This window comes from Lygodium microphyllum, chromosome 15, assembly GCF_053477565.2.
Source record: "Lygodium microphyllum isolate KBCC chromosome 15, Lygodium_microphyllum_v1.1.10, whole genome shotgun sequence".
In the NCBI taxonomy this organism is placed as follows: Eukaryota; Viridiplantae; Streptophyta; class Polypodiopsida; order Schizaeales; family Lygodiaceae; genus Lygodium; species Lygodium microphyllum.
The window spans coordinates 100625355-100643122 of NC_141149.1; the positions used below are offsets into that span (position 1 = coordinate 100625355).

The 17768-nt window shown below is 39.3% G+C and overlaps 1 protein-coding gene across 2 annotated transcripts in view; it reads right to left on the reverse strand.

Moving 5' to 3' along the window:
- Nucleotides 1–7539: 7539 nt before the first annotated feature.
- The window catches only part of LOC148024826 (protein ACCUMULATION AND REPLICATION OF CHLOROPLASTS 6, chloroplastic-like), a 34182-nt gene continuing 23953 nt past the window's right edge, over nucleotides 7540–17768 (reverse strand). Inside the window, exons 4-6 of one of the 2 annotated variants that reach the window (XM_087694475.1) lie at nucleotides 8973–10176; nucleotides 8428–8561; nucleotides 7540–8327 (exon numbers count right to left, since the gene is read on the reverse strand). In XM_087694475.1, coding sequence (XP_087550601.1) covers nucleotides 8034–8327; nucleotides 8428–8561; nucleotides 8973–10176 — 1632 coding nt within the window. In that variant the 3' untranslated portion in view covers nucleotides 7540–8033. Of the gene's footprint in view, nucleotides 8328–8427; nucleotides 8814–8972; nucleotides 10177–17768 lie in introns of those variants that run through there. The other variant, XM_087694476.1, reaches the window with a different exon arrangement.

Genomic DNA, 17768 nt, shown 5'->3' on the forward strand with positions numbered 1-17768 from the left:
TGCCTTTATGCAGTCACAGGGCTACAGCAGGAGTGTTATGGATCCGTGTCTTTACATGAAGAATGCATGTGATGGCTCCTTGCTTATTTTGGTACTTTACGTGGATGAATGCTGATAGCAGGAAAAGCTCATGATGAGCTGGATACTCTTAAATCTCAGTTCAATAAGAGCTTTGAGATGAAGGATTTGCTCTCATATTCTTGGTATGCGCATTAAGCGCAACAGGCATCAGGGACACCTCTACCTCTCACACAGGGAGTACATTCATAAAGTCCTTGAGTGTTTTCACATGTAGAATACGTAAAGCCTATTGGCTGTCCATTACCTTCTTATGTGAAGGTTTCACAGGCCGATTGTCCACAGACAGATGAGCAAAGGGCCGAGATGGCCAAGATCCCTTATGCATCAGCCGTGGGCAGTTTGATGTATGCCATGATAGCCACTCGTCCAGATATTACCTTTGCAGTTGGTGTTATGGCACGCTATATGGATACACCTGGCAAAAAGCATTGGGATGCCTTATAGGGTATCATGAGATACTTGAAGGGCACAGTAGATATGTGTATTTGCTATGGCAGACAGGATACAGGAGTTGTAGACTACACAGACTCTGATTATGCAGGACATGCAGAGTAGGAAGTTCACTTCCAGCTATGTCTTTACCTATGTTGGAAGTGCTATTTCTTGGATGTCCAGGATTCAGAAATATATGACTCTCTCTACCACTGAGACTAAGTATGTTGCAACCACTAAGTCTTGCAAGGAGGCCATATGGTTGAGCCATTTGGTTCATGACCTTGGGATTGATACTATCCCTACGCTGCATTCGGATTCTATGAGTGCTATTCAGCTAGCCAAGAATTCAGTCTTCCATGTGAAGACAAAACACATTGAGGTGAGGTATCACTTCATACGTGGGGTCATGGAGGACGAGTCTGTTGACCTTGTCAAGATCTCCACTGACAAAAATCCTACAGATCTGCTCACGAAAAACTACTCAGCGCTTTGCCTTCCTCAAGAGATTGATGGGCGTTGGATGAGATGACATTTTTCCTCATCCTGTTGTACATGTGTACATTGTATTATATTTTCTTTTTCTTTTCCCTCGTCACTGGGGCAAATTCACCTTTAAGTGGGAGGTTGTTGGGGGTAAAGGCGTCTCTGCCTAGCCGCCCGTGTATTACTACACTCACAATACCCTCCACTGCACACTCCAGGTGGCGGACGCCCGTCACCGTCACTTTATTCTTTATTCTTTTTGTGACAGTTTGAATAAAGGAAGGCCCGGACATACATTGTGATTGTTGGAGTTCCCATTTGTGTCTCTCTCTCTTCTTGCTCTTGCTCTCCGCCATAGCTCACTTCCAAGCAAGCTTCAATCCTTCTCACCTTTCATGGGTTGCATGGACAAAATATGGTTGCTCCATTACCACTAATGGATGGAATAATCATAAGAAATGGGGCATCATCAACATACTCATCTCATGTCCACTCCACACTTACTTTTTGTGGGCCATAGACACCAACAAGAGGGGGAGGAAAACAATGGGCACATTCATCTATTGCCACATTTAGCAGGCTACTAGTAAGGTATACATTGTATTTTAAATTTGTTTTTTTCATAATTTTGAGTTTGATATTATAAATTATAATTTAATGATCATGATTCATGAACTTTGAAGCCTCTCTCTCTACCTCGATTCTCTCTTCACTCCAACTCTCTCTCTCTCTCTCTCGTTGAATCTTTCAAGGCTCAACTCTCTCTTTATCTCTCTGATTATTGTAATTTGTGGTTGTAGATGGGCCTATCGAATGTAATGTAAGTTGTTACAGACGTCAAGAAGCTCAAGTGGATGAAGATGGTGGTCCATAAAGCTACACCAGTTGTGACCTTCAAGTGATAAAGGTGGAGGTGCTTGTGACATGTTGCGAGCATCGCATGCTCAAGTTGAAGAAGCCTTCTTCAACTCAGTTTTCTTACATGTGGTTGTTGCTTAAGCACCTTTATGAGCTACACTTTGCCTATGCCAACAGACAATCATGTCCACTCTATGGAATGAGTGGGATAAGCATGAGACAGAGGAGGCCAAAGCCATGTAGTGTGTACGCCTCAATAAGCAGTTTTGGTAGAAAATCCATGCCATTATCATCGTCATGACTCCCTTTTTTACGGTGTTACATATGAGTGATTGCGAGGGGTCCACCATAGGCCTTCTTGTTCACTTCTTTAGAGTGGCATTGGTGGAGACATGTGCTTGAACGATGATCACAAAGACACAATGTGCATGTATTCTAGAGATAGGAAAGAGGAGAGGGGTATGGATGCATAAGCCCATATATAGTTTTACAACATCAGTATATTTGGCTTGTAAGTTGCCAAGGGGTCATGGACGATAGAGAGCTCCATTCAAACCAGCTTGCATATTTGACTCATGTGGTCCCTGTGGACAACAATAATGCAGTATTGGAGGAGCTAGGATACTATGCAAATCAAAGAGGTCATATGGCATTTTCTTCTCCGAGTTGTTGGAGGAGAGAGTCACTTGTGAAGCCTCTATTTTGGTGGCAAAAATTTGGATATGTGTTGGGGGCAAGATTTCTCTTTAGGTGCATGTGAGAGAAACTAGAATGCCTACTATCTCATTCACATGTAGATTCGCAATCAGCTTTGCACACAACACTTGGAGTGGCTAGTCTATTGCTACACTAACTTACGCATGATGAGAGCTATGATGAGCATGGTTAGTCCAAAGCTACTAAACACTTAACCATGACATTTAAAATTTGATGGTTTAAACTTTGGCATTTATAATTACAATCTAGAATTTAGAATTTATAATCGTATGTACATGTGTAGGTGAATGTTGATATATTCAAGTTGATGTGCCACACTCTTCCAAGTATACATTAGGAGGTGGATGAGAAGGAGATGATCTTTGTGGAGCTCTTTAGAGAGCTTATAGCAGTAGGTACTCATGACACTTGTAGTTAGCGTGCATGTGGGCAAGGAGTTCGAGTAGGTGGCAATAGGGGCATGGTCATTCAGCGCTCTTAGACATGGAAGAGGGGTGGTTCAAGTGGCTTGCAAACATATATGAGACAGGGCTCTAGAAGTTTTATCCCATGTCTCATGATGATATCCCCCTACCTACACTATCCGCACCTAGGGAGCCATCATTTGATGATGATGGTAACCTCATCAGTGAGGATAAGTCTCATCATCTAATGCCGAGAAGTCATCTTCTGAATCTCTTGATGAGCATTCAAATGGTTCTAATGATGATGATGATAGTGATGTCTCAATATAGGACTCTCTTTTTTGTATCTACTATCATTGTGTCCACTATGATCCATCATCCATGCATTCACTAGACTCTAGTTGCATTGCATGTTCACATAGCACATGCAACTACAAGGGCCACCCTCATGTGTTCATCTTATTTTGTAATGGCACGGTTATTTTCACTTTAAATATGTGTTCTATCATTTAGTGATTTATAGTTTTTTTAATCAAGTTAATGTTTTTGTGTAGTAATATCATCTCATACCTTATAAAATCATAAGATACCATTTAGTATTGTATTTAATCATACCATACCATATCGATACCTTTCATACCTAACAATTATGCAAAAACCTGAGGTTGCTGTGTTGAGCAAAATGTGTGACAATCATTTGTCTTGGGATTTTGGCTTACTAAGCACATGACTAGTTTAAGCTGACTCCTTATCAATATAGGCTATGCTCAACAACGATGATTGTGCAAGTCACCAAAAGGGCCAATGAGCTTTTGAGAGGGATGCCTCAATCACATGCACTACATCTGTCGAATCCCAAATTTGTGATGTTGCTATCATACATACATGTCTCATTTACCTTAGACACATGAATCCAACTCTCAACTTTGACCATGTCAAAGGTTCTTTGTGCTTGCACCATCACTTCAAATGTGTACAAGATAATTCTTGTGAAGAAAGAGCTAATGAAGCACATATTTGGTTTACGCTTATATGGGAGTGTACTACAAGCTATGCATGGGTGTCAAAAGGGTTGTAGGGGTGAGCAATGGGTCCATGGAATTAAATATCAAAACCATATGTACTACTCAAGTAGTCCAAGAAGGAATGCAAGCAAGCCCATGAAAAAATCAAGCACTTAAAGATAAAAATGGATTTTGTATTGTTGTCAAAAGATCTATCAACCTTGAAAAATTAGTCTGCTTATTAATATAAATATATTTTATGTGCAATCTCTCTATCTTGTAAAAATTTTATATTTTGTTCTATTTAAGATTAGTGTAATGTTAAAGTTTTTTATGAATTGAAGTTACATGTCATGCATGATAAGATGATTGATGGACCCAAATATAAATTACAAAATTAAAGTCAAAAAATGTTATTAGAAATGCTCCAAAATGTAAAAAATTTGTTAAGAAGGGGCCCAAGAGCCCTTTAAGCAAGCCAATCCATTACAATATCTAAAGTAGAAAGATGTCCCCAGACTCATGGACCCTTTTTTGTCTTTTTTTTTTTGCATTTTAGAGCATTTTCAAGCTACTTAAGCATTCTCAATAACTTCTTTTTTTTTTGGCATCCCTACTTCGTCACTTTGATATATATACACTCAGTTGCCAATTAGTCAAGATGAAGAGTAAGCAAATTATTTTAAAAATCCATACCATGGATTGAGATTGGATGGAAACATATTAAGCCACTTCAATATCATCCATGTTCTACTTAAACATGGTGTATCCCATTAACGTTCACTTTAATACACCAAATTAAAACTAATGATTACACCATCATAAGAAAATACAATATGAGACCTCTTATATTAAATTAAAAGCAAAGGCCTTTCATTATATGTCAAAATATACAAAGGGTATTGCATTACGATGGGTATTTATAAAAATTCTAAGTATTTGGCATCTTTAAGTCTTCTCCCCTCGAGGTTTCTTGGATAGCCACCAATGCTAGTCCCTACATATGAAATTTATCTTCATAAGACCAAAGAATTTCCCTCATTGTATGTGCGAAGGGCACTTTCCTGATCAACTAATCTTTGTTGTTCTAGTACATATTTCCCTGAGGGTTGTCAAGTGATAATTATTTTGCGATCTTTGAACCTTCGAATCAATGGGGGGAGGAAGAAGTGCTAGATGAGGAAGTTGTATTGGCGCAATTGGGGATCTCCTTGCCTAGCCATGGTACACTAGTAAATACTTGGCCTTGGCCTGGTAACAATGGTCTTTGCATGATTTGCTTGGTGCAAGTCAGGAGATGGATTACATAAAGAGAAAGAATGATAGAACACAAAAGTATGAAATAAAAAATGAGCTTTTAAAAAATGTCTATTTACATAAGGATATAAGAGAGATTCATAAGTGGTTTCACTTGCATGTCAATTTTGACCCTTCCCTTTGACTTGTCATGCGCTACGTTGCATGTGCGTTCACTCTAGATGTGTTTCGTCACCTTTCTTTGTCACATGCTTGAATTACTTATCTAATAGATCTAGCTAATGTGGTAGCCTTCACATTATCTAATGCAATGGAGTAATCAAGGTACATCTGAAAAACCAATTGAGCCGCTTTACATCTAGAAGGAAACTTCATTATGTATACATAATTGACATGTAACTTCAATAGCTCGTCAAATATATGCCTGAGGCAAGGTGAAGCTCAAAAATGAACATTCTCAATGTTACCAAAATTATAGCTTTCCATCTCTTATCAAGACATTACCTATTTAGTGGTTCCATTCTGTTATAAACCAATGCTTCTTTCCATTTGACATTATCTAAGTCCTTAGAACAATTGCTTACTTTCACATAAAACAGATAAGATAGTGACACTAGTGTCTTAAGTCTCACTTTACTTTAATTCTTCTAACTAACAAAACTACACTTGGAAGTTCTTCAATATTGCTTTAATTCCTCTAGCACTTTACTTTCCTTGTTATTCAAGGCTTCTTGAAGTTCGTTCAAAGAACCTTAACTGTAAAAAAGATTAATAAGCATTATTGGTTGATAGTATTGATATATGTAAATATTATCACCTAAACAGTTGTAATTATCTAATATACCCTAATCATCATTCCCAACATAAGTGCACAACGAAGATACAAAATTAAAAGAAAATATTAAGATCATTTGGACACAAAAAACCCCCTAAGTAAATATTAATATTTTTATTTCCCTTTGAGCAATATTAAAAAGTTATTGTTATATCTAGACTATGCCTACTATAAGGGCTCTTTGTAATCGCATACTCCTCATCCACAAAAACATGCAAATCCACTTTCCTCTTACAATTACTTATGTCCCTAAGCAATTCCATTAGGAAATATGAGCTAGGAGAGGAAAATTAATTTTCTTAGTATAGTATTATTTGGAGAATAAAATAAGTGTATAAAAATACTTAAATAAACATAAACTATAGTTAAAACACCTTTCAAGTTTTAAAAATACGACTTTTTCAAGGAAAAAAATTTAAGTCACATTTTGGAGCCAAGATTAGCCCGTCCTATTGATATGGCACTAAAGAGAAGTACTTGAACACAAGGCATTTAGAGGATCCCAAGCACCACATATGCGGAGTTTTAAAAAAATAAATTGATTTAGAGATATTTAAATACAAAGTAAAATATAAAAAAAGTGGGCGTTTTAACTTGCAATGTGATTGGGCACCATTTGAGATAAGAAAATCATTTTTAATTGAAAAGAATATGAAAAACTTGCTTTTGGGGGCAATAAACAATCCGTGACGTGGCACTTTTGGAGGCAGTGGATCCCATCTTGGAGAATGAAAGGGTTGATACCTAGGTGAAATAAAAGGGTGATTCCCAACTCTTGAGATGAGCTCCACCACCAAAAGCAAAGTGGAGCTTAGGAATGTAGAGGATATATATTTCCCCTACTAGGCTTGTATGGTGTCATTTGTCCAAGTTGGAGATCTATGTGGGAGTTTCACAAGCTATGTTTGGGAGCACAGCATATTGCAAACACCCACATAGCAGTAGATGGATTAGATGCATTTGCAGCTTTCTAGTCCAACACCACCATTCTGCACTAAATCTTCCCTCAGAACTGATAAGAGAAATTTAAGCCTTTTGGAGAGTATATGACAACCATGTTGAGCAGACCCAACCCAAGGAGAAGGAATTTTCTACCAGCAGAGCACTGCCTTGAAGGGTTGCGGCTGTTAGTATGTTGAGTAGTTCTCAGTTGCATTCAGTTTACTGTGTGAGGGAATACAGGCACTTCCCAGAAGAGGACAACATTTTGCAGTGCACAAATACCTTTGTCGGCATGGCTGGCCTACTAGCACCCTAAATAAATCCTTCTTAGTCATAAAAAGAGTAGAGATGCATGCTAAACACCATGTTTTCAATTTCAATCCTCAATTGATCAAAATCAAGGAGCATCCAAAATTCTCTTCTCAAGCTCATTCTCATTTCTACATGCTAGTCTAATATTAGTGTCCTACGCATCCCAGGAGCCAGCTAAAGCTCAATATCAAGTAAAAATACCATGCATATATACAAAAATGTAAAAGTTAAGACATTGAATGATAGAAGCCTGAATTGCTCTATGCTTTCAAATTTTACAGCTAAATACATTGTGATTTTCCTGTCAAGATGTGGCTGTCATGCTTCGGAGGCTTTGACAAATGGAGCTTTCAGCCAGTGAATTGCATCACTAGATCATTTGAAAATCTGCTTACTGTTCTCAGCCACAGCATCACCTTCTGAGCTTTCATTTCCATTCCCTCTGATTTGATTCAACATTGTCTCCCAATTCACTGAAAAATAAGTGGCAATGCAAGTTCTGCCCTACCATCCAATTTCTGTCGTATCATATCGATATCATTGCTTCAATCAGAACCTGAGCCATGAAGCTTTGGGCTGGACCCATTTGTATCAAATGATGCATGCTTGAGTTAAAACTCTGTTTCTGTCTCTTTCCCTACCCAGATATCAAACCTTGCAAAGTTTTAATGCCATGCTCCCCTATACAGAATCTCCTTGTAATGTCTATTTTGGACGGAGAACAGTTCCAGCAGTTATCTTCCATTTACCACCAATTAGAGTGAACTCATACCTGGTGGTGTACCTAGTGTCATAGGCATCCGTAGCTTCATGTTTTTTCTCATCATACAAACTAGCTGCCTCGTTTAGGGTCGCTTCTACCAGAGCCTTTCCACCATCTGTGCTTATTGTAACACTGTCTATACTCATACGTTTTAGCTTGTAGTCCCAATACCATCCATTTTTTGACACATCACTTGCTCGTTCACTCCAACCTTTCAACATTTGCCCATCCAGTACCTTGAAACCATAACAGAAGCTTCACCATAAGATCCTTTATGCATAAACAATGTCAAAGTATATTGACAGAAATGTAAAATGCAAGACATGAAAAGTGCACCTCAGAAAGTTTCTCAAGAGCATGACTTGGACCAAGCGCCTGTGCCTTAACAGCTTGCCAGTTCCGAACAAGGTCTTCTGCAAGGTGCGAGTCCATATTCAGGACTGACTCTCTTCTAGTATTTGTGAAAGAACCTGCCAAAAGGGCTGAATAAGAAAGCAAAGAGTAATCGCATAGAGATTAGCACATTTACAGAGACCTTTCGTCATAGCAACTTCTGACCAAAGTTTCAAACTCCAAAGATTTGTTGTCCCCTGGCATAATGCTTATATTTGAAGAATTTTGGAACAGCATTTGAATATGTAATCTTGCTGATGTCCTGCCTCTTTTTAATTTTTGGCATTTTTCCTCTTCTCAAGACCACTACAATTTCTGAAGAGCATGCTCTGCACAGTAGCATAAGATATTCCAAATACAAGGAAATACACTGCTCATTTGAATGAAATGATACCATGTAGTTCACAAGCCAAATGTGAGAGACAGCAACATACTAAAAGACTATTGAAAAGATTGTGCCATGCCTTCCAGACAAGTCTTGGCTTTACCTTGAGAATCCGTGGTTTTTATTGATGCTGGAGTTTCTTTTTGCAGCTTCATGATGATATTGGGTGAAAAGAAAGCCATCCAACCACCGATAGCCAGCGCACCAATCAAAACACCCCAGTAAACAAACTTTACAGGTGAAACTTTGTCTTTAACAGTCTCCGCCACTAAATGGTTCCCCCTTGTGTCATCAAGTCCTGGATTGTCAGCTACTACATGTTGGGAATGATCCTCTCTTCTCTGTTGGTTATAAAATTGCCCCTCTCGAACATCAAGCAGTTCATTGTCTGATTCCTGGACATTCAAGCTACTCTCTTTTGCAATGGGAAATACTTTCTGCAAAGTTTCCAAGGCCGATGTCTTCACAATGTCAAGGGCTGCACCTGCACCAGCCCCAAGTTGAACAATTGCAGCTGCAGCAGCCAATGGTGAATCCCCCTTCTTTAACTTCTCTAGGTAGCTCAGAACACCAGGATGGTCATAATAATCACTAATTTTCACTTGCAAGTTCTCAACTCGTCGGGAGCTTGAAAAAACCACATCTGTTAACCAGCTCTCCAGAAGTTTACAAAGGCCAGGCAAATAATCACCTTCTTCACTTCCAGCTGAATGTTCCTTCACAAACTCTGTTGTAGTTGGATTCCTGTAAGGAGAATTTACATCATCTAAGCCTAGCCATGCACGGCAGTCATCAAGTTCTCCAAGCAACAGTGCACACATTCCTCTTTCAAATGCAAATTCAAGATGCTGGTCAGCAGGACGAAAATTGCCAGTCAAATCAGGAGATGCATTTGTCTGTTGAAGCTGAAGAAACAGTGCATCAGCCTCCTGAATCAAGTGAGGCTTCTTACCAATAAACCCTTCTGCAACATGAGCAAGAGCTACCGTGTGAACTTCAAAGCTCTCTGCTGGAATATGGCTTGGAGTTGCAATAAACAGAGCCATTTGCTCAGCAGCTGTCATAAAGGAAAAAGCTTTCTTCATAAACTCCTCCCTTGTAAAACCAGGAATAGGTGAAAATGCCCCCTCTTCACCGACTGCCCACAAAATACTTCTGATTCCCTGCAAACCTTCCTCACGCTTTCCTTGGTGTCCCTTGTCTAATGGAAGAGCAAGAAGATCCACTATACAGCGGGGGTACAGCTGCTGTAATGTTTCATCAATCTGTTGCTGCAATGCTGGAGCTAAACTGCTAGCACCATCCCCCTGAGGTAGATAAAATTCTTTAAATGTGCGCAAGCAGCAGTAGCAGAACAAGAACAGATAGCACACGGTCTAGCATTAACTTCTGAACTCTATCTGTTGCTTATAGCTCACACATAAGTGCCCAACAAAATTCATCACAGTTTTTTCAGAATTGAAAAGAGATAGCCACAAGCATAGAGCTGCACCAGAACTGTTCTATCCATAGATCCCATCACTAATCTGTTGGGTGTAAAGTCCCTTCATGTCCGTGTAAAGTTATACAGGTGTGAACACACCCTTTTTTGTACCCTAACATATAAATACATTTTATTATGTGTACCATAACGAAATCTGATACACTCACCTCGGGATTCACTCTCTCTCACACTCGGCACTGCTGCTCCACTCCTAACTCGCACTTCCATTGGGCACTCATCCCTTCAAACTGGTATTAGAGCTCCTACTAAAGTGTGTGCACTTCCCAAAGTCTATGCATGTCAGATTCAACTTGTTCACATGAAGAAACATTAGCTTCAGGCATATGTGTGTGCTGGACAGACAGGCGACAGGTCAAAAACCCTAAATCTGTGCAGGCGACAGTTCCAAGGTTGCGATGATTGTTCCCAGGTCAGCGTGGACCACACTGCAGCTCACAGCAGCTGGTGGCAGTCAATCTGGACTAGTGGGACCCAGTCACCAGCTCGTTTGACGTCCAACAGTCAGCGGGACCCAGGCGGCAGCTTGCGACAGCACCCAACAGTTAGTCGACAACTTATTTGACTTTTTGTGTGACTTGGCACACTTAAACAGGTCCCAGTTCACGGATGGAAGCACAGATAAGAATTTTTCAGAAATTTCATGGCTGAAATTTGGGGCTTTTCCCAGATTTGATGCTATTCATCCATAACAGTGACATTTGACCCATTTATGCTTACTAGCAATAAGCATATCATCCACATAAAGCACAAGTATTATGAGGCTTCCATCATCAGCCTTCTTTATATATAAATAGTGATCTGCATTGCTTGTATTAAACCCATGTGAGAGCATGAAGGCATCAAAATTTTTATACCATTGTCTAGGAGCTTGTTTCAAACCATATAAGCTTCTCTTAAGCCTATAAACCAAGTGCTCCTTTCTTAGCATAACAAAGCCTTCTGGCTGTTTCATGTACAGCTCTTCTTCTAAATCACCATGCAAGAATGCAGTTCTAGCATCCATATGATCAAGTTCAAGATCCATAGATGCTACAATAGCAAACAATACCCAAAGAGTAGTCATTTTGACAAGAAGTGAAAAGACTTCCTAAAAGTCAATCTCCTCTTTCTGTGTATAGCCCTTAGCCACAAGCCTGGCTTTGTATTTGGGTTTGCCATCCACACACTTGATTTTATAGACCCATTTGTTAGAAATAGCTTTCCTATCTTTGGGCAATGGAATCAAATCCCAAGTATCGTGCTGATACAATGATTTCATTTATTCCTGCATAGCTAGCTCCCACTTTTTCTTTAACTCACATGACAATGCCTCTTTATATGTAAGAGGCTCACCCTCATTTGTGAGAAAAATGTAGTCCAAAGTGAGATCAGACCTTCGTATAAGTCTCCTAACATGTGTAGACCTTCTCACCCAAGGATCTATGTTATCAGGCAATAGATCCACATCCAAAGGAATGTCAATGACCTCAGTATTTGGCTGCTGAATTGCATGTTCAGGTTGCTGTAATACATTTTCAGGTTGTTGTAATTCATTTTCAGCATGCTGATTAGCCTGATTTTGTTGCCCGAGCTGATTTTCAGCATCCCTTTGCTGCCCATTTTCATCTAGCTCAATAATGATACGCTGATTATTATAACCAGAATCAAATGGAGCTGAATTTTCAGGGGCTGATGGCTGTTTAAGTGGCTGATCATGCTGAAATTTCACTTTCTTTTTGTCCAAGTCATTAGATGTGGCATTTTTCAACAGCTTTGACTCATTAAATACCACATCTTGGCTGCGTAGCAACTTATTCATGCTTGGAACCCAAACTCTATAGCCCATTTCACCTTCATCCCCATAACCCATGAAGATGCCTCTATGGGATTTCATGTCAAGTTTGGTTCTACTATCAACAACTACATATACATAGCATTCGCAGCCAAAGACCCTTAAGTGGTCATACGAAGCAGGTTTGCCAAACCAAACCTCTTCAAGGATACCACTTTCAAGTGCATGATGTGAAGATCGGTTGCAAATATGCACCGCGGTTTTAAGAGCCTCTCCCCATAATGATTGTGGGAGATTAGTTGTAGACAACATGCATTGAATCTTCTCACATAAAGTGCGATTCATTCGCTCGGCCACACCATTAGATGACGGAATATAAGGAGTTGTAAGCTCTCATTTAATCCCATTGACATCACAAAACTTATTAAATTCTTTAGATACATACTCTCCCCCATTTTCTGTTCTTATGCATTTTAATTTTAAGCCCTTTTGGATACTAACAAATGCATAAAACTTTTTAAAGGTGTCCAATGCCTTGCTTTTCTACTTAAGCGAGTAAACCCATAGCTTTATAGAATGGTTATCAATAAAAGCACAAAATAACGAAAACCACTATGAGTTTTTTATCGGTATGATACATACATCATAATGGACTAAATCCAAGATAAATACCTTCCTTGAGGCTCCATGAGAGTAAGGACTCTTTACATGTTTTTCCGAAACACAATCATCACAAAAGTCAAGTTTTGAGTTTTTCACATCAACTCTTCCAAGTGAAAAGAGTGAATGTAAACCCTTTTGGCTCATGTGTCCAAGATGCTTGTGCCATAATTCCATGTGTGACTATACTTCAGCAACAACAACAAACTTTCCAGGAAGTACCTTGCAATGAAAATAATACAGAGTTCCCTCTTTACCACCTCTAGTGACTAGCATAGACCCTTTCTGTATCTTCAACATTCCACCACCAAAGGTAGTAAAGTAACCCCTGCTGTCTAGCTGCCCAACAAAAAGCAAGCTCTTCTTAATGCTAGATACATACCTAACATCATGAAAAATCAATTCCTAACCATTTTCAAGAACCATGTATGGTACCCATTCCTTCAATATCATATACATGGTTGTTGTCTAGTTGGACTTTCCCAAGGTAACCTTCTGTATAAGAAGAAAAACACTCCAAGGATGGAGCTACATGAAATGAAGCACCACTGTCAACAATCCACGATTGTGACAAACCATCATGAGCAAACAACAAGGCATCTATCACATCCCTTAAAATGATATACATGTCTTCCATTGTCAAGACATATGGATCTGAAGATGCAACCAGCAAATCAGCATCTTTATCTTCTTCCATCTCCTCAATAACAACATTAGATACCACATTTTCATTTTCTGTTTCTTTAGGGGTAGAGCTGCCATCCTTCTCATTCTTTTTGCCTTTTGCATTAGTCTGCTTCTTATGTTCTTGCTCCCTTTTATATTACCTGCAATTGAGCTTTTTATGCCCTTTCGTCCACAATGATAGCAAGTGACATCTTCATGTTTTTTCTTGCTTTTGCTGTAATTTTTGTTTTTATTTGCAGTATTTGAGCTCTTTTTAGTTCATCCTCTTACATTGTAGCTTGATCCATTGTTTTCCCCACTCGCCTTGCATCGAATCTCTTCATTGAGAATAGAACCACGCACACCATCAAATGTCCAGCTAGGGTTATTACTCAATGGCACAACCAATGCTTCCCATGAATTGGTCAAAGTCATAAGCAAGAAAATAGCTCGCAGCTTAGAATCGAAAGCTGACAAGCCTGCATCCTGTAACTAACTCAAAATACCAGTGAAAGCATTTAAATGCTCTGAGACGAGGTTAGACTCATCAAGCTTCAAGTTGACTAACTTTCGCATGAGATGTATTTGATTGACAGGAGGTGTATTCTCATACGTAGCCTTGAGTTTCTCCCAAACTACATAAGTAGTGGTAAGACCCTTGATATCAACCAAGATATCATCTCTAACAGACATTTTAATATAAGTAATGGCTTTCTTATTCATTTTAGCCTAATCCTCATCTGACAAAACAACAGGCTTATGTTCTACCAAAGCATCATCACAATCCTTCAAAAAAAGTATACCTTGCATACGATCTTTCCAAATATCAAAGCCATTGCCAGCAAATTTACGAATCTCAAAAAGATTCTTTGTGTCAGATGTAGATGCACTACCAACCATCTTCAACAATAAAAGACTACAATAAAATGCTAAATACTTCCAGCCAGCAGCAAGGTTGCTGAATATAACAAGTACACACACTTGTACTTCCAAAGATGTCCAAAAAGCAGATATTTTGCTGCAATTTCAGTCCCAAGTTCTGATTACAGCATGCACATGAATCAAATCTGATACATTTACATAAATGACAGCTCCCACTTCAATAATACATCACCAAAATACCCAAATGCAATATCCCAAGTGCTGTATATACCACTGTTTCACTGCATAATGAGCATTCAGCAATACATGTGTCAAGAGAAGCTGCCCTTTTATAACATTTGATACATCCCAAGTCCAAATTTCCCCCACTCAGCAGTGAATCTACTGTAATTTCACTGTCAAGGCACAAATTGGCTTAAAATGCATCGCTGATGCGAAAAGCGGCCAAAATTTTTGCAGTAAATCTGCCCCAATTGCAGTAATTCATCATCTCATGTATCAAATACGGGTAAATGTTACAGGAATTTCACAAATTCTGCAAAACCCCCAAATTTTGGGGTCCAAATGTGCACAAATTACTGTGAAATTGGCTCAGCTGAGTAAAATTTCACTTGTATAAGAAAAGCCCAAGGCAAATGCACACAATGTCTACAACTTCTGGGTTAGATGTCACTATTTTGCATGACCAGCATCAAATCCGAGAAAAGCCCCAAATTTTCAGGCATAGATCTGCACAAATCTATGTCCTGTGCTTGCGCCTCTGAACCCCCTTTAATAAATAAGGGGCCTACTTGCTGGAGGAAACTAAAAATTATCAAAAAAATGCCAAGAAATTGACAAACCGCCCAGCCATTGACTTGTTAACAAGCCGCGTGTCGTCGTTGCTGTCCGTCCTACCTGTCATTTATCCCACCTGCCTATCGCCTGTCCTACCTACCTGTCGCCAATCCCACCAACTGCAATTCGAGGCTGTCGGCTGCTCCTGACAGCTGACACCTACAAAAACTTGCCGCACCTGCCATCACTCTATACCTACTGGTCACAACTACCACACTGACTGACAATGATTGCATGTTCTGTTCCTCGAGAACACAAACGCGTTTGTGAATGCTCTAATACCAGTTTGAAAAGTGCGAGAGGAAGCATTCAAGGAATGTGCACATCAATCGAGGTGTGTGCAATTGTTCAGATGCAGTGAGAGAGTGAAGAGTCGAGAGATGGGTGTGTACCAGTGTGGTACACACAAAGAATAAAAGAATATATTTATACTTAGGGTACGGTACATTTACACCTGCAAGGGTGTGTTTACATGTGTAATTTAATATATACATGGGAGTAGCGTAAGGGCCTTTACACCCAACATGAAGAGCTTTCTAACACTAAAGAGATACTTGTTGCAACCTCATGCAATGTAGACACTATGGCAGTAGCAAGTGATATGCACATCACCAAAAAGGAGGTAATTGATGCCTTACTTTCAGCCCATGATGGGCTGTCCCAATCTTGGATGGTGGACAGCGGTGCCTCTTTTCATGTTACTCCCTCTCTGGAGTCATTTTCTAAATACACTACAGGTTGCCTAGACAAAGTTTACTTAGGCAACAACTATGCATGTGAGATAGAGGGTGTTGGTACCATTCACTTGGTCCTTAAAAATGGCCAAGAGCTGATTCTACAAGATGTCAAATATATACCTGGTATAAAAAAAAGTCTACTGCCAGTTGGGCAACTTGATGCAAGAGGATATTTTACTACCTTTGGTGGTGGATCTTGGAAGGTCCACCAAGGTTCTATGCTAATTGTTAAAGGTAGTAAAAAGGGGACTTTATACTAGTTGCATTGTAAAGCATTACCTGGCAAGTTCTTGGCTGTGGCTGAAATTCATTCCTCACAGATGGAACTTTGGCACAAAAGACTTGGCCATATGAGCCAAAAAGGTCTTCAAATTCTCTTCTCTTTAGGGAGATTTGATGTAAAAGAATTTGGTCTCGAATTTTGTAATGATTCCATAGATGGAAAACATGTGAAGCCTCCTTATTACTCTGGTGTCGTTAGGAAGTCCAATGCTTTTGATTTAGTGCACTCTGATGTGTGCACTATGTCTATTATTTCATATGGGAATACACGTTACTTTGTCACTTTTATTGATGACTTCAGTAAAAAGTCATGGATGTATGTGTTTTTTTTAAAAAAGGAAGTGATGAATACCTTTAAAAGGTTTCATGCTAATGTTACCACACAAAGAGGACTTAAGTTAAAAGCTATAAGAACAAATAATGCGGGTGAGTATGTTTCTAATCAGTTCAAAAAATTTTATGAGATGCGTGGCATTAAAAGGAAGTTGACAGCTCTTACAATCCTGCATCAAATGGTATGGCTGAAAAATATAATTGCACACGTTGTGAGAGAGTCCGATACATGCTGTCCACAACTAATCTCCCATAGCGGTTCTAGGGAAAGGCTCTTCAAACTGTAGTTCATGTATGCAATCGTTCTCCAAATCGTGCATTGGAAAATAGCATTCCTAAAAAGGTTTGGTCTGGCAAACCTGCTTCATATGACCATTTGCGTGTCTTTGGTTGTGATGCCTTTGTACATATACCTATAGAGCAGAGAACCAAACTAGACATGAAATCCATTAAGGGCATCTTCATGGGATATGGAGATGAGAGGAGAGATAGGTTATAGAGTTTGGCTTCCTCAGGGTAAGAAGATTGTGCACAGCCAACATGTAGTATTTAATGAGGCAAAGTTGCTGAAACATGCTACACAAGGTAACCTTGACAAAAAGAAGGTCAAACTTCGGCATGAAAAGCCAGCCATTCAACAACCATTAACTGAAGATTTTGTTCCTTTTGATGCTAAAAATGAGCAGCAACCCATTGTGCTACAGCCAAAAGATAATTGATAGCAAATAGATGCACAGGATGAAATAGAACAGCAAGCACAACATGCTGAAAACAGGTTCTAGTAGCAAGAAAATACTGAAAATGAGCAACCTACTAATGATGTGTACATACCTGAGGATGTAAACCCATTGCCTGACAATACATATCATTGGATAAGAAGGTCTACACGTGTCAAAAGGCAGCCACAGAGGTTTCGGCCATCTTTGGATTGCATTTTGTTAACTGATGAGGGTAAACTTGTGGCATTTAGAGAGACACAATCATGTGAAAACAAAAGAAAGTGGAAGCTTGCTATGCAAGAAGAGATAAAGTCCCTGTATGCAAATAATACTTGGGAGCTTTTACCTTTGCCTAAGGATAAGAAAGCTATCCCTAACAAATGAGTTTGCAAAGTTAAATGTATTTATGGGAAGGCCAAGTACAAGGCACGGTTGGTTGCTAAGGGCTATACACAAAAGAAAGGTATAGACTTCTAGAGGGTTTTTCACCAGTGGTAAAGATGACTAC